This window comes from Sinocyclocheilus rhinocerous, unplaced genomic scaffold, assembly GCF_001515625.1.
Source record: "Sinocyclocheilus rhinocerous isolate Xijiao unplaced genomic scaffold, SAMN03320098_v1.1 scaffold410, whole genome shotgun sequence".
NCBI classification, from domain to species: domain Eukaryota; kingdom Metazoa; phylum Chordata; class Actinopteri; order Cypriniformes; family Cyprinidae; genus Sinocyclocheilus; species Sinocyclocheilus rhinocerous.
In genome coordinates this window covers 150,019-172,300 of record NW_015637147.1, presented here as the reverse complement: position 1 = coordinate 172,300, position 22,282 = coordinate 150,019, and the positions used below count along the sequence as shown (strand labels likewise).

The following is a 22,282-nucleotide window of genomic DNA, read 5'->3' as shown; positions in this document are numbered from 1 at the left end:
GCCAGGCAGGTTTGGACAGCTTTTTTCCCTTAATAAATGAAATTATCATTTAAAAACTGCATTTTGTATTTACTTGCATTATCTTTGCGTAATATTAAAATTGGTTTGATGATCTGAATCTTTTAAGTGTGACAAATATGCAAAAAATTTAAAAAACAGGAAGGGGGCAAAAACCTTTTCACGGCACTGTATATATAACTAATTTATGCTATAATTGCTGTAATTATATTTAAACATGTTTATTTCAGTTTTTCAATCTTCATTTTGTTCAAACAGCTGCAACTTGAGGACTTTCTGAGGAATATATTGAAAAGGCCTTTATACAGGACACATCCTGCAACAGTAAGTCACAGCTCAAACATTTTTCCTTGTCCGTGCCCTTACAAAAAGTACTGTTGCAGTACCATGTGATGGTAATACAATGGCATTACTGAATGATCAAAGAGCATTAAAGAATAGTATTATTATCATGTTACCATGCCCAAAATAGCATAATACTATGGTACTTTCTGTTAGTGTATAATGAGAATATAATGACTGTATAACCAATTTTTACTCAAACATTTTACTAATATCATCTATCTGTGCAGTATTATTGTCTAGCAATAGACAATGATAAAAAAAAAATAAGTTCTGTTACCACTGTGTCACATGATGGCAGAATGAAAGTTCTGGAAGGAACTCTACCTGCTGTGTCCCCACTCATTAAAATAGGCTCTTTTGTAGAGAAAGCCTCTGAGAGGTGATTCCACACTTAGCTTAGTGCTTCATAGGCTAATTCTCTGACAGTCACATAATTAGCATTCGTTTGCAGGGCTAATTAAAGAGAACCTGTACCCGGAAACATTCGCCCCCTGCCTCAGTTTTCACCTCACACTTCCCTGGCTAATTATTAAGGTAGAACAGGACTGTACAAAGCAGATTCCAATTTGTACTTAATTTTAGTCATCATAACTAAAATGTTTCAAAGAACCATGCAAAGAACTTATATAATGATATTTTGAAAGCAACTGGTGTATGGCTCATATACATTTGCCATAAAGCTGGATTGAGGCTTATTGATGCTAATTGAATTTTATTTCAGCTTGAATTTCTGGAAGTGAGTCAAATCTCATTTATTCAGGATCTCGGACCAAAAGGAATGTAAGCATGTACATAATACCATGAAATACAATAAAAAGATCCTTGGCCTGATCTGTATTTGTTAATTTATATGTTCATTTGCCTTGATAAAAGTGAAGGTCTGATCTTAAAGAAATCAGGAGGAAACACATTCCCTGTATGTTACTGGTGCGGATCCAACAGCGTCTGTTACCGGTGGTCCAAAAGGTGAGAGCTGTTTTACATGTTACACTCAGGAAATCATGATACTGTAATGAAAACCGTCATTTTTATTTTTCACCTTTCACAATGTGAGGACATAATATCTTTCTGAGAAAAACACTTCAATCAGTAGTGCGTGACCTTTGTCTCATGGTTTCACAAGTAAGAACACCAAGCCCTGAAATTAATATTGGTGAATAACAGATGCTGATGTTGAACTATCTTCATCTGTGCCGACAGGAGTGTTATTGTTTTTCTTTGACAAGCAGCTACAGTAACATTACACTTACATAATTCACATGGCTCTTAAAAGCAAACACTGAAAGATTTAGCCCCAATTGAATTTTGCTCCTTGGATTGCGGCCTTGCTGAGCTTTTGGGTCGTGGCATGTCTTCTGTTGCGGTTGTTTACTTATTTAGGTTATTATGATGTTTTCCCACAGCTGATAAAATGACTCTCCCCCTTGTTTCAGCTCTCATGTGGTGACTGCTTCATGTTTCAGATGGCTGGTGGTAAAGGACTCCTTTGTTCTCTACATGAGGCCAGAGGATGGCCAAGTAGGCACCGTGATTCTATACGATAAGGGATTTCACATCAAAATAGGGACCCGAGAGACCAGAGTCAGGCATGGAGTCACAATTGAGAATCTTTGCAGGCAGGTTGAGAATAATGTGTTTTATATATGAGCATGCTTTCAAAAGCTTTATATAAATATATTAATATATATATATATATATATACATATATGTGTGTGTGTGTGTGTGTGTGTGTGTGTGTATTCTCAGTATTCTCTAAAAGCATTTTATTTATTTATTTATTTATTTTTGCAATGACTAAAACACGTATTAAATTAGCATTTTTGTTTTGGACAGGGCACTTACTATCAAGTGCTCCACATATAGGCAGGCTCATTGGTGGGGGCACTCCATAGATGAGTTTTCTCAAATATTTGGACAGGACTTTCTGAGGGAAAACCGCCATGGGTCTTTCACACCTGTTAGAGAAAACACTACATCAAAATGGTGAGAAATTATGCTGCCACATGAATTATTTAAATATATTATGATACTCCAATGAAAACAATAGAAGACGTAATTCATTATTTCTAAATATATTTAAATTGGACAATATTTTTTTATTTAATTTAAAGTATTACAGTAATCTCAGAAATTCAGCTAGTCCCTCATTCTTTGTTCTTTTTATGTCAACATGTGAGCAACACTTACCAGAACATTTTCTCTTAAATCTCTGTGAAGTTCCCTGACACAGTTCTTAAATGAAGCGCCCTGTGCTACTTTTGAAGGTTTGTCAACGCAGCTGGATACTTTGATGCCATAGCTGATGCCCTGGAAGAAGCAAAGGAGGAAATCTTCATCACAGCCTGGTGGTACAGATTAAAATCAGTTTCAATTACTCCCCATGTGCCTAGCTTTTACAATTCTGTGAGAGCTTATGTCGCACCTTTTAATGCACCATTTTCCATTGCTATTTTTTGTCATGGCAATGTGATTTGAGATGTTTTACAAAAGGAGAAGAATATATAAATGGTTTTGTAGTACTGTGGTCTCATTGGCTAATCATTTTAACAATACCCACTGAACCAAACAAGTATATATTTTAAAGGAATAGTTAATTAACAACTGACATTTCTGTCATTATTTACTCACCCTGTTGTTCTAAACTGTGTGACTTTCTTTCTGTGGAGGAGAATTTTGAAAAGATTGCCCAGGATGTTCTTTAAAAATTCACCTTTTGTTTTTGGTAGAATAAAGAGAGCCATACATGTTTGGAACAACATGAGGCTGAATGAATTGTGACATAAATCCATTTTTGGGTAAACTATCCCTTTAATATAACAGAAATAAAGAATGAAAGTTGTCAGAGCATTGATTGGGTTTGATATGGCCCTCAGGTTAAGCCCAGAAATCTTCCTCAAACGACCAGTAGTAGACGGGAACATGTGGAGATTAGACCATGTCCTCAAGCGGAAAGCAGTGAGTCTGAACACCTGCTCAAATCTGGACTTCAGCCAGTTTAATTTTACATCTCACATCCATATATTATGTTGCACCTCACAGTTCACCCAGTTCTTTTTGGTGTTCCCAGTCCAAAAGTTGTTTAACAATATTTTGTCTTTTGTCAACTCAGCAACAAGGAGTGAAGATATTTGTCCTGCTCTTCAAAGAAGTCGAGGTAGTGATGGGTCTCAACAGCGAGTACACGAAGAAGACCCTGATGGGACTTCATCCTAACATCAGGGTGAGTCGATCAGTATGTCAAACATTGTCAAAAGCAGAATCTTGTCCAGAAATGTCAGTATTACAGAGGGGACCTGCCTCTCCAAATCAGCTTTTCATTCTTACGTCTACTCATATCTCTCCAAGAACTAAGGTTCAATCAAAACAAATCATAGAAAGCACGAGAGTACCCAGCGTGCCCACTACCTCCGGACACAAGAATAGCATGTTACTTAGATCATGTTTGGACACTGCCAAAATTCTCTGTAGTAGAATGAGGGGGATCGCTGTGTTGGGAACCCTACGGATCGTGTCTGGAGATGGTCAGGTTCTTCCTTGCCGATCTTCTCCATAAGAGCCTGAGGCTGCGAGTCTGCTTTCTCCCCTGGTGCCACAGAGCTTCTGTGGCACCATAGCGTTGCAGTATTCATCACCGTAGCACCCCAGGCCGGTGTGTGATTGACGTGCTGTCACATTATCTTATTGGAGCGCTGGTTGAGTCTAGGCAGAGGAGTGACACTGGGAAGTGTCTTGGGATCCACACCCCAAGGATGTGTGCGGCAAAGCAGCTGGGTGGAGGTATTCCTGGGCCCTTCTGGTGTAGAAACACCTGCCAGGGGCGGCGTCCTCCGGAGGCTTCGCCATAGCTGGTGGAGACGCAGCTGTTTCACACAAAGGTTGACACCATCTACATTGTGGTGTTATTTTTTGCCAATGGCCCACTGTATTTCTTTAACTGATATTTGGGATATTTGGTCAATTGGCAAAAGAGTTTGTCAAATTGGGTCTTGTAAAATCTTTCAGGTTATCCTTATATTCATATGTTCTGGTTGTATATTGCATATTTTGGCACATGTAATACTTTATGTGGGTATTTCATGTACCGTTCGAAAGTTTGGGGTCGGAATGATTTTTAAAATGTATTTGAAAGAAATCTCTTTTGCTCACCAAGTCTGAATTTATTTGATCAAACAGTTAAAACCATAATATTGTGAAATATTGTTACAAATTAAAAGTACTGTTTTCTATTTTAATATATTTTAAGATGTAATTTCTTCCTGTGATGGCAAAGCTGGATTTTCAGCAGCCGTTACTTCAGTCTTCAGTGTCACATGATCCTTCAGAAATCAGTCTAATATATGCTTAATTGGTGCTCAAGAAACATTTATTATTATTATCAACATTGAAAACGGTTGTGCTGCGAAATATGTGGAAACCCCGATGCATTTGTTTTCATGAATCTTTAATGAACATAAAGTTTAAAGGAGCAGCATTTATTTGAAATAGAAATCTTTTGTAACATTGTAAATGTCTTTACTGTCACTTTTGATTAATTTAAAGCATCCTTGCTAAATAAAAGTATTAATTTCTTGTGGGAACTGTAGTGTATAAATAGTATATTGTGCACAACAAACATACAAGAAACAGTGTGACAACTGTAAAATTGTGATATTCTGAACAGAACCTCAGTCTTCATTGTTCTTAAGTAAATAATTGCCCAATGTCTTGTGCAGTTGAGAAAAGGAAACTGACGAGCTGCCCATCTCTATTGACTGACAGGTCATCCGACACCCTGATCACATGCCCTCCACAGCATTGCTCTGGGCTCACCATGAGAAGTTGGTAGTGATTGACCAGTCACTCGCTTTCCTGGGAGGGATTGACCTGGCCTATGGAAGATGGGACGATTCCCAACACCGACTGACTGATGTGGGAAGTGTGAGAAGAAGCCCTCAGCACAGTCCTGCTCTATCCCCCAGCCTCACTCATGTAAGACCACCACTATTACTCTATAGGCAAGCATCACCATTACTATACTACATACAATTATTAATCTCATAACCCATTCTGCTCCATCACTATGGATCAGAAGTTTGTGTTTTTTATTTATTTATTTATACGTTTTTTAAGTCTCTTATGTTCACCAAGGCTGCATTTATTTGATTAAAATACAGTACAAATAGTTATATTATCAAATATTATTACAATTTAAAATAACTTTTCTATATTAATAATAAATTTAATACATTTATAATGTATTTTTTTAACTCTTATTTATTCCTGTGATGGCAAAACTGATTTTCAGCTGCTATTACTCCATCACATGATCCTTCTAATATGCTGATTTGGTGCACACTAAACATTTCTTAATATTATCAGTGTTGAAAACCGTTGTGCTTCGCAAGATTAATTTGTTGGATTCTATTAGGAATAACAATAAAATTAGAAAAAGAAAATCCTTGTTATTTTTTAGGGATTTATATACAGAGAGAGGGCAAATCAGAAATAGATGGTATCACTTCTTCTCAGAGGCACAGAGGCGTAAGTGAATTGGACAGGAATAAACTTCTTGTAAATGTGACCCATTGAGAGTGATAGCTCACAGTGGCCCCTCAATGTTTTTCAACATGCCATACATATTGCCAGCTGGGTTTTTCTAATATTTGTCAAAGACCTCAATGGGGGAAGTCGAAACACACCTGACAGATGCCTGCTAAAACCTCCTCTGAACATGTGTGCCGGTGCACCAATCAGTATTGAAAATGACATCTTCTGTTTAAAGCTACTCATTAAAATGTAATGTAAATTCATCTGTAGGACCACTGCATATTTATTTGTGTGTTATGTTATGAAGTAATTGTATTGATCTGTGATTCATACTTGAAAGCTAACCTAAATTAAAATTGTAGTGATTTATATTTTGTAGCCGTTCTAACAATGGTGCTCATAAAGGACTGGTCCAGACTGCATTTTTGTTGTATGCTTACTGGGATTGATTTTGTGGCGGGTAATTCAGGGCCTCTGCCTTCTTATTCTTTTCTTTTTCCAACGAGCAAACGTAAAATTGCAATTACGGAGCATCTGGGGCACCCTTGAAGGGCCTGTGGTTGATAATTCCAGTCCTTCTCGCTGGGCCTTTCCTTCCCCCCTGAGAGCTGCATTAAATATAAAGGGCCTGCATGGATGAGTGAGTCAACAAATGACTGGGGCCACTAAATGGGAGCTTGATTTCGTCTGTATGCCACCTCTCCCGGCCTGCTGCCTACCTGCCTGCCATTGTGTCATTAAATATGGGTCTGAGCTTTTAAATAAACATGATTTGAACCCAGATGAAGGCACTTATTGCATTTACTAAGGGGCTTCTCTTAGCATGCTTGAGTGACTGTATCTATCAATGCGGGGCTCCTCAACTGTAAAATCTTTGCTAATATACATGAAACTGTTACAGCTGTTGGTCTAACCTTTCAAAACGTCTCCTAAGGAGCACAGTGATATTTGCACTTAATAAAATTATGCCCACCAGGAGAATAGTGCTCTGACATTTGCCATTTGTCAAGTCGAGGGCACTATGATCCCCCATGAGCCATTAACTCGCACACATCAGAGGGCATTTTACCCTCATTCAGACTGGAGTGACTTACACTATCGTTTAAGTCATAGCTTCCCTGGGCTGATGCTGCACGGGTGGCCATTACCGTTCTCCCTGCATACTGCATGCTGACAGCTAGCCTGGCGCTTTAGCCATAGAGTTAACATGGAAGTTTGCGTTGTTAAATGGTTCAGAGTGTGTGTGTGGGAAAGGTTGTCTTGGTTGTTTGGCCCTGGATTGTGCACCAGTGAGAGTTCAGAATAAAGACTCCATTTAAAAAAATATAAAATAAAATACTAGACAGTGTAGACAGAATCAAGGCAGACAGACATCCCATGTTGCATACAATATATGTGAGTGTTTTTAAAATAGTATACCAAAGGTGCCCAGAGAGTAATATTTGTGGTGGAGAATCAGTGTTGCCGCAATAATGGAAAAACTAGAAATATATGATATATAGGAATGGATAATTAATAAAATGTGATAGATAGATAGATAGATAGATAGATAGATAGATAGATAGATAGATAGAAACTATTAATGAAAGTAAAACAGGGATAAGGGATAGTTCACCCAAAAATGGAATGTTCAGTCATCATTTACAAAAGAAGATATTTTGAAGAATGATGGCAACAAAGCAGTTTTGGTGGCCAATGACTTCCATTATATGGACAAAAACACTGAGGCATTTTTCAAAATATCTTCATGTTCCACAGAAGAAATAAAGACACACAGGTTTGGAACAAAATGAGGGTGAATAAATAATGATAGAATTTTTATTTCTGAGTGAACTATCTCTTTAAGCTTTAAAATGTTTTAATGCATTTATTTTCTAAAGCAGTTATTAAATATATGAACTTAGTATGATTTTTTGATAATCAGCAAAGTACACACTTTTAGTGCATACTATAATTATTGGTATGCAGCTATTAGCTTTAAAGCTTATTAAATAATAAAAGTGTTGCATATATGTGTTCATTTTTGTCCTGTAGCAGTCAGTTGCCACGGTGGAGGAGGGTGAGGACATGAAGTTTAACGTGGTGGTAGAAGAAATTCAGACTGAAGAAGGAGGAGCATGGAAAGCAGGAGATTTAGGCTCAGTGGAGGATCCAGGGGAGATCTGTGCGAGCTTAATTTTGCCCTTAGTGGAGGAACAGGGAGAAAACAACCTTAACCTGCCCACAGGAAGACTGCTAAGAACCCCCTCAGAGAAAAGTCACCACAGCTCTGATGAAACAGAGTCCAGTAAGAGGAATTCAACAAAATAAATGTGACATCAGACTCCAGGTTATAGAGATATGATTCTATTTTATATACTTCCCTTTTACTGTTTGAAACATACATATTCTTGATTAATTTTTATTTTATTTTGCTAGCTAGCTAGCATTTTGAAATTTTTAAAACTTATCTTGAGAAACTTTTCGATTTGGTGCAGATAGTGGTGCAAAAATTACATTCATTACCTTTGAGTGCGCAAATACCATTGGTAACACTTTAGTATAGGGAGTAGGGACCAATTCTCACTATTAACTAGTTGCTTATTAGCATGCCTATTATTCATATATTGGCTGTTTATTAGTACTTATAAAGCACATATTCTGCATGACCATATTCTACATCCCTAATCCTACCCAATACCTAAACTTAACAACCTTACTATTAATAAGCAGCAAATTAGGAGTTTATTGAGGCAAAAGTCGTAGTTAATGGTTTGTTAATAGCGATAATTTGACCTTAAAATAAAGTGTGACCATTAAGTGTCCAGTAATAAAAGTTTGACATGGATATAACAAATGCATTGCTGTTACATAACAGAAGCTGTGTTTGTGTGTGTTCTGTGTGTAGAACATTACAGTAGGTATAGTCTTAATTCCAGGACACCTCTCACTCGGGAATGTTACACCAAGAGCCTTTCTCTGCTTTCCAGCGATTCGTACTCTCTCGGCCAGCATCACTCTCTCCCCCTGCCTTACGGTTAGTACTCACATACCAAACACATCTGTGTGACATGCATATATTGATACTTAAATCCAGTGTCTATAAATGTGTACACACACAACTAAACCTTATTCACCGACGCTGACATTGAACTAATCAGTCTTTATAAGTTGATATATATATGAATTGTTATATCATAACAGTTTCTCTGTGTAAGGCATTTCATTTATTTATTTATTTTCTGTTGATCTGTTCTAGAGACTAGTTCGCTAAGAAGTTACATAGGCAGTACTGAACTTTGTGGAGAGACTCGTTTCTGGCATGGCAAAGACTACTGCAATTTCATCCTTAAAGACTGGGTCAAACTCAACAAGCCTTTTGATGGTACGGAACAGTTCAATTAAACCCCAGATGAAGCATATCTGCAATATCACAGCCACAGCCAAAATATCTTCTTTTTAAAATGTTTTTTTGAAACGGTAGTGCTTTAGGCTTTAAGACAAAAACAAGACAAACAAAAATTACAACTACGCAAATTCTTAAGTTAAAGGGGGCATAACACACACAGTTTCACCCAATCTCATGTTAATCTTGAGTACCTATAGAGTAGTACTGCATCCTTCATATCTCCAAAAAGTCTTTAGTTTTATCATATTTATAAACAAAGTTATCTTTCCCTTACAACCAAAAACACACTTCTTTGGATTGGAGACATTCTTCCCGAGCAAGTTCCGTGCAGCGCTGCCGCCAGAATGAAGCGCGTTGCTGGGCGCGATCTCGCTCTCACTCTGGTCGATGCGCTCTTCTGGGAGAAATGCCCATATAAGGAGTTCCACCCTCGTTTACGTCACCCCCTTTAAATTCATCAAATGAAGCAATCTCTCCAACACAGGAGTGAGGGAAAGAAGACATAAGTTGTTTCCAACAATCTCTATTGTTATTTTCCCAGCTCTATTCTCTTGCCTGAGGGAGATAACTTCATTTTTGCATCTCTGCTTTGTGAACGTGAAGTCCTGGTTTTGCACATAGTGCCAACTGGGTAGGACACAGCAGGAGAATGGAGGAGTCTGATAGATGAATGTAGGGAAATACTCCTATGATGGTTGTGCATTGACAAAGACGGTGAAAGAGAAAGACCACACTGTGATGGCTTCAAAGGGCCTGTCTGTCATCTCTGTATAATGGTTTCGCTCATGTTTTTATGAATTATAGTTGTTTATTTTTCTCTGGTTAAGATTTCATTGACAGGTATAAGACACCACGGATGCCCTGGCATGATATTGGGGTGCTGGTTCATGGGAAGGCTGCAAGAGATATTGCACGGCATTTCATTCAGAGGTGGAACTTTACAAAGGTAGGAAATTAGAAACATTCTCAGTGATCTCAGTGTTTCTCCTTTAAACAGTAAGATTAAATGGAGATCTTCTGCTACCTAGATTTAAAAGACTCAACATTTCAGAAAAAAAGAAGCATTAAATAAATAAATGTCCCAAACTGTTCTCAGAATTTTCAAGATATCAAAAATCAGAGATTTTAAGATTAACTCAAATATTTAGCATCAGGTTATTTCAAGATAAAATGATCTGAGCTGTGAATCTACATTAATTTTATAGCTCTATTCTTACAGTACCTAAATAACAAATTTGTGTCTTATTTAAACAATTTTAAAAGGAACATTTGAGTTAAATTAAAACATCAGAAGAGCAACCTATGAGTAACCTATGAGCAACATAAATTTAATCTGGGGAAGTTTTACATTTGAAAGTCTTATAATGGAGTGAATTGATTATATATTGGATTGTTTGTTATGCAGTATGACTGTAAAGCATATCTTCATGAATGTCCAGAAAAAATAGTTTTTTTTTTAATTGCTAGAAGGTGCACAAATACCACCTCCATTCAGAAGTCTAATTGTAAGAACAAAAAATCAGAGAGCATGCATGAAGCCGAGGTTTCCACCCTCTCTCAAGTCTTTTTGAAAAGCCATCTTTATTAGCTTGAGCTTAGCACCCCCTGCAGTTGCTCATTGTGTCCTGTCCTGAATGCCGTCAGCATTCAATGGCCGCACGCACTCTCAGCCCCCTTTTAGAGCAATTAGAGGCCTTTTTACTTTGATTGTTCAGTAATTGAATTGGTTTGAGGCCTGTATGATTTCCTTTGGATTATGCCAGTCATATTTCAGGCTTGGCTGCCGATCAGACACTCTGCTGGTGAATAATTAAAGGAGAGGAAGCCAGGTGTGTGTGCGGCAGAGAAGGACAAACAAAAGCCAGTTGAATGCCTCTGATGAGGTGTTTAGTTGAAATGAGAATTTACGGCTCAGAGACAGACTAGTCTCATTTATATCTTTTGCTGTTGATTAGGGAACGCCACTCATCACATTCACAACAAAGAAAGTAATGTAAAGTGGGAACAATCCTGTCAGTGATTTGTGTGGAAGGAATTATGAGATATATTAGACGACTAGTGTATACGCGATGTATAGGTAGTGTATACGCAGTACCGTTCAAAAGTTTGGCATAGGATTTTTAATGCATTTTTTTATGCATCTCTTATGCATTTATTATGCAAGGCGGCTTATCAAAAATGCACTAAATATTGTAAAATGTTATTGTTATTTAAAATAACGGTTTTCTATTTTAACATATTTAAAAATGTCATTTAATGACTAAGCTGAATTTTCAGCAACCATTACTCCAGTCTTTAATGTCACATTATTCTTTAGAAATAATTCTAATATTCTGATTTGGTGCTCAAGAAATATTTATTATTTTTGTGGAAACTGTTACATTTTTTAAAGATTCTTTAATGAATTGTTTAAAAGAACAGCATTTATTTTAAACAGAAATCATTTTTTACTTTAATTCAGCTTTCTATCTATCTATCTATATTCTATCTATCTATATTCAACTTTCTAATCAGAATTAAGGTCATAAATAAACATTTGAATTCACATTGAAAATACACCATCCTGCAGTCTTATTATCTAAACTTTTATTACAAATAACAGCTGACTTTTATTTTCTTGTTATTTACAAATAATGCATTTTTACACGTGCTAAACTAACTTGCTGATTACTACTATCACAGAGCAAGAATTAGCATCTATTCTCCACTCTCTAACCATATGATCAGTGTTTTAACTTAACTTACGTACCTGTAATATGAAGAAAAAAACAGAATTAGTTTAAGTCTAGCCTTTTTTTAGAACTGTGGTGATTCAGACATGTGATTCACTATCAAGGTCACTGGAGTTATGAGTATCGCTTGGGCAGCTGCCAACAGCCTGTGAGCAGAGTTAATGTTAGTTCTCCCTCATCAGGGCTCAATGGATTTTAATCAACACATTATGCCAGTTGTTAATTGCCTGAGAACCATCTGTTTATAACCACACAGCCCAGATTACCGCTTACCCACAGTGTAAGCTGACATGGCGTACAGCTCGCTAATTTGCACCACGAGCACTTCCTTCAAGAGGGGTGAAAACGTCAAGTAAAATAAAACTTCCAAAGAAACTCCAACTTAAGTGAACAAAACATTTTTTGTTGTAGTGACACTGTTTTATACAGAACAGAACAGAAAGTCAAGATGAATCAAGAACAAAACTAATGTGACCAAATATCGTGGAAAGCATTGAAAATGCTAAAAAGAAAGAAAAAAAAAAAGTAGATAATTGGTAGAGGGTGGCAACATCGTTTCCTTTGTTTCCCAGGAAACAAAGCTCGTCTCATGTTCAAACGACCTTTGAACCATGTTCCCGGCCCAGTTGAAAACAGTCTGAGTATAGTCTAGTTAGGACAATAGCCATTAAAAACCTACTTTCGGAAAACCTTCGCACACACGGCCATCAATTTACTGTAATCAGCAGCACTGTCTAAGACTAAACAGAAGAACAGAGACTTTTATTCAGCCTCAAACAAATGCTCTATCTCTGGGGAGTGGAGGTAGCAGGCAGGGGTTGATGGTCAGCCCAACAGGCTATCTGGCTGTGGCACAGTAATTAGCGCTCTTTAGGGGTGTGATTTTGGAGTCAACATCGGGCGTTCTGTCTGATCCCAATCAACTCTCCTTTTCTTTGTTAGCTGGTGAAGAAGCGGTCGGGGGCGATGTGCTACCCCTGCCTCATGCCCAAGTCTCTATCCGCACCCATGGTGCCAGCTGAGTACAGCGGCAAATCAACACAGGCTAATGTTCAGGTGAGATATCACCACCAAACCACATGGGTTCCTGCTTTGAACTGGCAATATTGCCGAAATTATCCATATCTTTTCTAGAATCATTTTTGAGAATCCAAGTTTGCACTAATATGTATTTAGAAATATGTGTTGTGTGATAACTGAAACCATCCATTGTGATTCTATCCTTTTTCCCCAAGCTTTTGAGGTCTGTGTGCCAGTGGTCTATTGGGACAAAGGTCCACGAGGAGTCGATTCATTTAGCCTACGTATCAGCCATCCAGAACAGCAAACATTTCATCTACATAGAGGTAAAATATATGACCACAACTGTACATCAACTGCACAGTCTGGGATAGGGCCTATGTCTGGTCTTCAGTGCAGAGTAAAATGTTTTTATTTGTTTTTAGGGGCACAGTAACCGTACATAAATTTTATGAACTTTGATTCAAATTAATATTTCAGAAGTGCTGTTTTATTCTAACTATCTATTCATTGAAGAGTCCTGAAGTAAAATATGTTAAAATAGAAAACAGTTTTATGGCACTGTAAAATTGTAATAATGTTTCAATTTTGATCATACAAATGCAGTCGTGGTGAGCATAAGGAACCTCTTTCAAAAACATTAAAAAATCAAATAAATCTTGCCGACCCCAAACTTTTGATTGGTAGTAGTGTGTAAATATGTACAATATCATGCACATTATGTGTTAAATCTATATGTGAAAACTAAAATCAAAGGCAACCGATAAAACTACTGATGAGGTTTTGCTTCAGATGCAGTTCCTGTGCCATATTTCTGTCTTCCTTTCACTGCATCTCTCTTTCAGTCATTCTCTCTCCTTTCTCCCTTTTGTCTCTTTGTCTCTCAGAACCAGTTCTTCATCAGTTGTGCTGACAAATCCATCCACAACAGCATTGGAGATGCACTGACGGAGAGGATCCTGCGGGCATACAGGTGCATCGTGACAGTAGATACACTCATATACAAACATGAACACAAAAACATCATTGGGCACACCTAACTACATTTCATTTTGGCCACAGAGAGAAAAAAAAGTTTCGGGTCTATGTGGTGATGCCCCTGCTGCCCGGCTTTGAAGGTGACATCTCGTCAGGGGGGGGCCAAGCCATCAAAGCAATCATGCACTTTAATTATAGGTAATAATAACCCTGCAAGCATGCGTCTTCAGTAATCACCAAATTGCCACAATTAAGGGTAAAAATGCAGCCTGAATGGCGGCTTGCAGTAAATTACACGTGTGTAATGTGGAAACAACAGACCCTGCTCCTCACTGGCTACAGAGAGACCATTACAGCCCCAGCTTGGACTCTCAACACTAGGCTAAGAGGAGCAGTGAGGGTGCTGTGGTCACTGGGGTTCAGTGAGCGATGTGATCGGTCAGGTGAAGAAGAATTAAGAAATATGATTGGTGCAAGACAGGAAGTAGATGAAATGAAACCCCTCTTTCTCCATTTCAGGACAATGTGCCGAGGGGAGCACTCCATTATTGAGAGGCTCAAATGTGTGAGTAAGTAGACTAGTATGTAGAAGTATAAACTTACACTATATCCGTAACATTTGCAAAAATCATGTCCATCAAATGTGGATTGCATGACTGTAATTCATTATAACGGGACAAGGATGAAGAAAGTATGTTTGGATGTATTTGTATTTGTCTGCAGTGGCAGATTGCTGGATCAAGTACATCTCATTCTGCGGTCTGCGCACTCATGCTGACCTGGATGGGCGTCTGGTCACTGAACTCATTTACGTGCACAGCAAGCTCATGATCGTGGACGACTGCACTGTCATTATTGGTCAGCCACTCTGCCCACACACATATAGAAAAGTTCTCAGGAAATGACACCATTTGTGCCAGAACATTTCAGGGATTTTATTCTTTATCATTTCATTTGAAAACATTACTGCTGAGTGGAAAAGTCATAATTAGTTTCCCAGGTTAGGCCCAAAGTAGCAGTGTCATAACTGCACCATAGGTGAAGACGTCCTGCTTGTTATTCAGTTTAGTAGTTGTCAAATATGAATTTTTTTACCGGCTTGAAGTTACTATTAAGACATCTTTGGAAAAAAGACTATATGTAGACTATATTTAAATGTAAAATAAAAATTATAATAATATTTCAAATTCTATTTTAAGTAAATATTTAAATATGTTACATTTAATAGATATCCTGATATATACATACATACTGTGATAGCAAAGCAACCATTCAGCAACCATTACTTTTGTCTTTAGTGTCACATGATCCTACAGAAATCATTCTGATATTCTGATTTGGTGTTCAATTAATGCATCCTTGCTGAATTCATTGAATTATTATTATTTTATAATTATTATTATTTTTTTAAATACAGACTCTTAACTTTTGAAAGGTAGCGTATCACAATTTCGAAATATTAAGCAGCAACTGTTTCATCATTGATAATAATAAGAAATGTTTCTTGAGCATCAAATCAACATATTAGAATGATTTCTGAAGGATCATGTGACACTGAAGACAGGAGTAATGATGCTGAAAATTCAGCTTTGCCATCACAGGAATACACACACACACACACACACACACAAATTGACCTGTAGTGTAGTGCCTGGACGGATGGACAGTCCATCACAGTAAGTAATTGCATGTAAAGTTAGATCTTAATATTATATTATGCTTGTAACACATATTATTATTGTTATTATTTTTGTTGTTGTTGTTAATGTTAGGTCTGTGCAGTGTGCACACAAGATGATCATTTGAAATCTTTAAGCTGTAAACCTGTTAGCCGCCACTAGGGGTCACTGCAGTCATACAAAACACATGTAATTGCGGACAAGTGCAAAATAACAAACATCAACAGATGTTTATGAAAAGCGAATTCACGCCTGTCTCCTCAGTCATCACAAATGCATTATTAAAATCCCATTTACGTCGCTCAAATCCTGTTCGTCTTTATCAATTCCAATTATCCTCTTATCCTTATGAATAAGCTTTGAAGAAGAAAAATTAGAAATCTCAGGGTTTTTCACTGAAATGTCCTTGAGGCTTTCAGTAGAGGTCACACCCCAATACAGATCCAGAACACGCTCCCAACACTCCCCACAGGCATTAACCATGATAGTGGGGAAAGCGAAAGAGTCTGATAGGTATCTGTGATCTGCTTAGGCTCTGCAAACATCAATGACAGGAGCATGCTGGGAAAGAGAGACAGTGAAATGGCTGTGGTTGTTGAAGACACAGAATTCCAACCCTCTGTCATGGATGGAGAGAGTTATCAGGCTGGCAGGTTCGCTCTGTCTCTACGGGAGGAGTGCTTCAGGTCTGCTTTGCTGTTATACGTGAGCAACATGACAACATGATTTCCCTTTGCAGTGGGAGATTTTACAGTCCTGTGAAATACATCATTGCTATTCATTGGGTGAATCCCACAAAGAAATGTCTGGCTCTATTTTGACATTTTTCTTAAAGTAAATGCCACAATGACAAAAAAAAAGTCATAAAAAAAAGGCTTTGTTTTCTTCATATTGTTATTATTATTATATATACTGGCATTATTTGCATGATTAAGCAATTTTACACACTAAATTGGTACTAAATTCAAATGTAAAACTAAATACTCTAATGGGAAAACATTTATACACAAAATATTTTTATGAAATCAGTTTAAATAATATATCATTAATTTTTGCTATATTGAAAAATTTGAATTTTGTTGAGGAAATGTGCTTAATTCTTATGAAAATAATGTAGATATACTGCATAAAATATATCTGTAAATATTTGTCCTGAAATACAGTTTCTTCTCTTTATGTAAAATATTTGTTTTCTTTTTATTTTGAGGTGAAATATGATCTAGTTTATATACAGCATAATTGAACCTATTTATTTAAATATATTATTATAATTTTTTGCTGTATTACATTACAAAGTGTGTTATTTTGAGTGTGAAAGCAATCTCTTTTTTAGACTTGTACTTGGCTTGCTGGGAGACAAGACAGACATCAGTGATCCCATCAGTGACCGATTCTACAAGGAAATCTGGATGGTGACTGCAGCCAAGAACGCCAGTGTATATGACAAGGTAAATAAATCACTCACAAAAGGGAAGAGCCTCTGAAAGAGCACAGCGCTGACCTTCCTCACACTTAGAATAGAGCTTCCTTTTATCACTGATTTTAGAAATGTGATTAACCGGCTCCGTCAATAGAGCCGGATGTTTACTTGTGCTCTGATTCTGCCTTTGTGTCATTGAAATGTTTCAGCAATCCAATATTAGATAAATGTGCTGCAGTTTTGGTCTTTTTTTATATATGTTAAATTGGTGTTTGTTAGGAATAGTCACCATCACTGACTGTCTGTGCAGGTCTTCAGATGTTTGCCCACTGATGCAGTCCTGAACTATAAGATTCTAAGAGACTACATGTCACGTCCTTGCATGGCTGCCGAGGACCCTGCACAGGCCTGCGCCGAACTGAAGAAGATACGAGGCTTTCTGGTCCAATTTCCCTTATATTTTCTGTCTGAAGAGAACCTTTTCCCTTCCTTCAACTCTAAAGAGGGAATCATGCCCATCGAGCTGTGGACATAGATTCTTTGAACCTGTAATGAATGTCCTCTCTTTTGATGCATGCCATCTAATGATGCTATAGTGTGCATACTTCTGTAGAGCAAAAACTATCTCTGAGCTATCTATAGATGCATGTCTAAACCTTCATTCTTCTGCTGTTTGTCTGTTATCCCTGTAGGTTTATAACTAAACTCTCTTTAATATACATAGACACTGCCGCTGTTGTAAATAATTAACTTTGTTCTTCCAGTAATTATTTCTTTATATGTGCATAGTTCTTTTCAGATCTTCCTGATAATTAATCCAGGTAAAAAAAATGCTTAAAATAACAATACAACCACTTCAGATAGTATCACAGACACTTTTAATTTAAAAGCACGCAATAAATTGCTGCAATTTTCATTTTTACAAAATATATTAAGTACATTATTTCAATATATTATTTAAATTCATCTTAGAACTTACATATGTAGCTTTATTATAATAATTAAACATCTGGAAAAATCACAGTCACATAGACACATAATACAGTTACATTCACTGTCTTGCCATAATGTATACAAGTGTTTGCATTTTATAAACTGCAAACCCACAGTTTTACAACACAAGATAACTGTGGATCTTACAAACACCCATGTAATGAAGACAAATTATGGTGGCACAAAGACAAACAAGGAGAACGCTATGGCTTTGGTTAGGTGTGTCACATGAAGCATGTGAATTCCCTAACCATTACATCTAGATTTCAGATTATTAGACTCTTATATTACGTTACATAAACTTCCTGAGGACACATTACAGCTGCTCTTTCATCAAAGATATTTCTCATTGACGAAACAATGCTCACTGAAAATTTTCCACTACAGTAGAGGGAGCATCAACATGGTTGAAACCGACATTAATGTCTTAGTTTGAATAAGCAAAAGGTGGCTTGAACGGGTGCAGGTGATGCTTTGAGCAGCGTAGAAACACCTACGTTAAGCTAATACAAAGGATCATTTCTTATGCCATATTAGAAGCCAATACAAAAGATTTAGCTGAATGATCCTTTCTTAAGAGGAAAGGCTGGGAAATTAGCAAGCCGTTTTGCTTCAGATATCAATGAGGTCATCGCCGCTTTCATCACTTTCCACTGTCAGCTGGCGAGTCCACCACTTTTTGACTTCAGACCCCGAGGAGGCCTCATCACTCACAGGGTTCATCTTACACACCATGGACTTCACGCTCGTGCGCCCTGCGGGACAAACACAAGACTGCGATGTGAGTCACGGGTTAGCCAGCTACACAATGAGCAGAATACTAAATACATGGGAAAAGAAACAAACAAGTCTTTGTTCTTTTTCAAACAAATTCACAAAACTTGGTAAATTGTTTATTATATAGCACCACTGTCATTTTGAATTTATTTGAAAAAAGATTACACTTTATTTGGATAGTCCACTTTAGACATTCTACCAAGTATAAGTAACTATGCATCTACATGCCAACAAATCTCATTATTTGCAACTAAATGTCAACTAACTCTCATAAGATTATTAGTAGTCTGTTAGATTAGCGCTAAATTTAGGGTTAGCAGAATAAATTGTCTTTGTTCTTTTTCAAACAAATTCACAAAACTTGGTAAATTGTTTATTATATAGCACCACTGTCATTTTGAATTTATTTGAAAAAAGATTACACTTTATTTGGATAGTCCACTTTAGACATTCTACCAAGTATAAGTAACTATGCATCTACATGCCAACAAATCTCATTATTTGCAACTAAATGTCAACTAACTCTCATAAGATTACTAGTAGTCTGTTAGATTAGCGCTAAATTTAGGGTTAGCAGAATAAATTGTCATGTGCTTGCAAAGTTACTTATAGTTAGAATGTCTAAAGTGGACTCAAAATAAAGTATTACCTAAAAAAATAAAACGTACGTACAGTATAACATTATAAAATAATATTAAAAATAAACACACATTACATATGCTGTGTAATGTATTATATTTAAAATATAATGATAATATTAAAATTTTGAAAAAAATATTTTATATTATAGTGTTTGAAGATTTTATTGCTATTACAAAAAAAAAAAAAGCTCAAGAGAATGGATATGATTTCTATTAGCCATTCCCCTACAGTATAATTATCATGCTAACATCCTTTAGCAACACTTAGCATGACTTACGTTGCTGTATACAGTTAAGTCAATATATATTTGGACAGTGACACAATTTTTATAATTCTGGGTGCCATCAAAATAGAATTAAAATGAAACAATCAAGATGATATTGAAGTGCAGACTTTCAGCTTTAATTCAAGGGGTTGAACAAAAATATCGTGAATCGTTTAGCAATTGCAACCATTTTATACACAGCCCGCCTATTTTCAGGGGCTCAAATGTAATTGGACAAATGAATATTGTAATAAATAATTCATTTTGATTTTATATATTTGATATTTTATAATTCAAAATAAAATATTCATTTTGAAAGTTTTGTTGAGAATCCTTTGCAGGTGATGACTGCCTGAAGTCTGGAACCCATGGACATCACCAAAGACTTGGGTTTTCTCTTTTGTGATGCTTTGCCAGGCTTTTTACTGCAGCTGTCTTCAGATGTTGTTTGTTTGTGGGTCTTTCTGCCTTGAGTTTTGTCTTCAGCAAGTGAAATGCATTTGAAATCAGGTGACTGATTTTGCCATTGCAGAACATTTCACGTTTTTATCTTCAAAAACCCCTGGGTTGCTTTTGCAGTATGTTTTGGGTCATTGTCCATCTGTACTGTGAAGCACTGTCCAATCAACTTCTGCATTCGGCTGAATCTGGACAGACAGTATATCCCGACACACTTCAGAATTCTTCCGGCTGCTTCTGTCTTCTGTCACGTCATCAATAAACACCAGTGACCCAGTGCCACTGGAAGCCATGCATGCCCATACCATCACATTGCCTCCACCATGTTTTACAGATGATGTTGCATGCTTTCTCCACATGTTTTTCTTCCTGTTATTCTGGTACAGGCTGGTCTTGGTTTAATCCGTCCAAAGAATGTTTTTTCCAGAAATGGTCTGGTTTTTGGCAAAGTCTAATCTGACCTTCTATCCCTGAGGCTTGTGAATGGTTCACACCTTGTGGTGAACCCTCTCTATTTGCTCTCGTGAAGTCTTTCTTGACTGCACACTTCAACAATGACACACATACCTCCTGGAGAGTGTTCTTCAGTTGGCTGGATGTTGCAAATGGGTTTTTCTTTACCATGGATAGGATCCTGCAATCATCCACCACTGTTTTCTTCCGTCAACATCCAGGCCTTTTTATGTTGCTGAACTCACAAGTGTGTTCTTTTTTGTTGATTTGGTCACTTCTAATGTTCCTGCTATCTCTCTGATGGATTTGTTTTGTTTTTGAAGCCTAACGATGGCCTGTTTCACTTGCATGGAAAGCTCCTTTGACCATGTGATGTGAGTTTGCAGCAACAGCTTCCAAATGCAAATGCCAATCTAAGAAACAACTTCAGACCTTTTACCTTCTTACTAGATGAAGAAATAATGAAGGAATAGCCCACACCTTTCCACAGAACAGCTTTTGTGTCAACTATCCAATTATTTTGGCACATATTCATTATATAACTGTAACTGTAATATGTTTTGGTAACAAAAATTGTGCTTGTGTCCAAATATATATGGACCTAACTGTACCTCATTTGTAATTCGCTCTGGATAAAAGCAATTATTTTGTAAATGTAACAAGCTTGTTAAATAGTGCAAGTGTTTGGTGTTGACCTGCAGGCAGTCGCCACTGTCCCAGCTTCCTCTGGGGTCGGTCGGCAGAGTCCTGTCGGTAGCCGCTGCGGTCTGACAGGGTGGGGCTCAGTAAGGTCTGCAGGCCGCTGTTCTGCTGGGTCAAGACCAGGAAAATCATTTCAAATCATTTCATTAGAATGTCCCTCAGTGACACGCAAAGTCTTTGAAGAATAGACACTAGTAGGGTTACCTCTGGCTGAGTGGGATTGTCTTGGTTATGGGCGTTGGTGTCCTCACTGGGGACGGTGGTCTCAATGCTGGGAGGGTTGAGCAGGCGTCGGAGGTCCTGCTGTTGGCTCTCTCTCAGACTGAGAATGATGCTACATGACTGCTGCTGCTTCTGAAGGAGGAAGGTGGTGTCAGTGTTTTCATTCGGTTCATCCTGCATGTCTAATATTAGCTTCTATCCCAGTGCCACTATGCTGTTTTGGGACTAATTCTATTGAACAATGACAATAAAAGCATTTGAACTGAATATCAGCCGTTATATCAGTAATCCTATAAGTGGATCTCTGTAAGTTTATAGCTTTGACGTTGACTACACATCGCAAGCCAAAAGCTCCTAACTCTGACTTCCTGCTCAAAACAGATTTCTTTGTGAGAAGAGATAGCAAAGCTCCTTTCAAGGAAAGTCAGTTCTCTCAGTGCCCGTATATGCAATGCCTCCAGGCAGTTATTTCGGGCACCAATTCCTATCTATGTGAATGAGGAAATACCAAAATCTGCTGCTTGTCAACCTCACATTTAAATAACACTTTTAAATGAGCTTTTCAACAAATGCTGTTATTCCACAAAAATATGCAAAGCAATTTTTCCAATTAGGAGTATTATGAATAAACTGTCTTGGTATATATATTCAGTTTTTGGAGAG

The 22,282-nt window shown here is 37.3% G+C and overlaps 2 protein-coding genes across 2 annotated transcripts in view; one reads left to right on the top strand and one right to left on the bottom strand.

Moving 5' to 3' along the window:
• The window catches only part of LOC107748618 (phospholipase D1-like), an 18,782-nt gene extending 951 nt beyond the window's left edge, over positions 1-17,831 (top strand). Inside the window, exons 3-24 of the mRNA XM_016563499.1 lie at positions 277-342; positions 1,085-1,143; positions 1,237-1,329; positions 1,827-1,979; positions 2,197-2,346; positions 2,628-2,711; positions 3,237-3,318; positions 3,473-3,583; positions 5,122-5,331; positions 7,924-8,176; positions 8,777-8,905; positions 9,128-9,253; positions 10,105-10,223; positions 12,952-13,065; positions 13,245-13,355; positions 13,917-14,002; positions 14,092-14,205; positions 14,527-14,576; positions 14,731-14,865; positions 16,219-16,372; positions 17,020-17,134; positions 17,417-17,831. Coding sequence (XP_016418985.1) covers positions 277-342; positions 1,085-1,143; positions 1,237-1,329; positions 1,827-1,979; positions 2,197-2,346; positions 2,628-2,711; positions 3,237-3,318; positions 3,473-3,583; positions 5,122-5,331; positions 7,924-8,176; positions 8,777-8,905; positions 9,128-9,253; positions 10,105-10,223; positions 12,952-13,065; positions 13,245-13,355; positions 13,917-14,002; positions 14,092-14,205; positions 14,527-14,576; positions 14,731-14,865; positions 16,219-16,372; positions 17,020-17,134; positions 17,417-17,641 — 2,739 coding nt within the window. The 3' untranslated portion in view covers positions 17,642-17,831. The remainder of the gene's footprint in view (positions 1-276; positions 343-1,084; positions 1,144-1,236; positions 1,330-1,826; positions 1,980-2,196; positions 2,347-2,627; positions 2,712-3,236; positions 3,319-3,472; positions 3,584-5,121; positions 5,332-7,923; positions 8,177-8,776; positions 8,906-9,127; positions 9,254-10,104; positions 10,224-12,951; positions 13,066-13,244; positions 13,356-13,916; positions 14,003-14,091; positions 14,206-14,526; positions 14,577-14,730; positions 14,866-16,218; positions 16,373-17,019; positions 17,135-17,416) is intronic.
• A 186-nt stretch (positions 17,832-18,017) lies between these two features.
• nalcn (sodium leak channel, non-selective) overlaps positions 18,018-22,282 on the bottom strand; it is a 99,304-nt gene continuing 95,039 nt past the window's right edge. The window contains 3 exon segments of the mRNA XM_016563487.1: positions 18,018-18,854; positions 21,391-21,502; positions 21,602-21,751. Of these exon segments, the coding sequence (XP_016418973.1) occupies positions 18,712-18,854; positions 21,391-21,502; positions 21,602-21,751 (405 nt within the window). The 3' untranslated portion in view covers positions 18,018-18,711.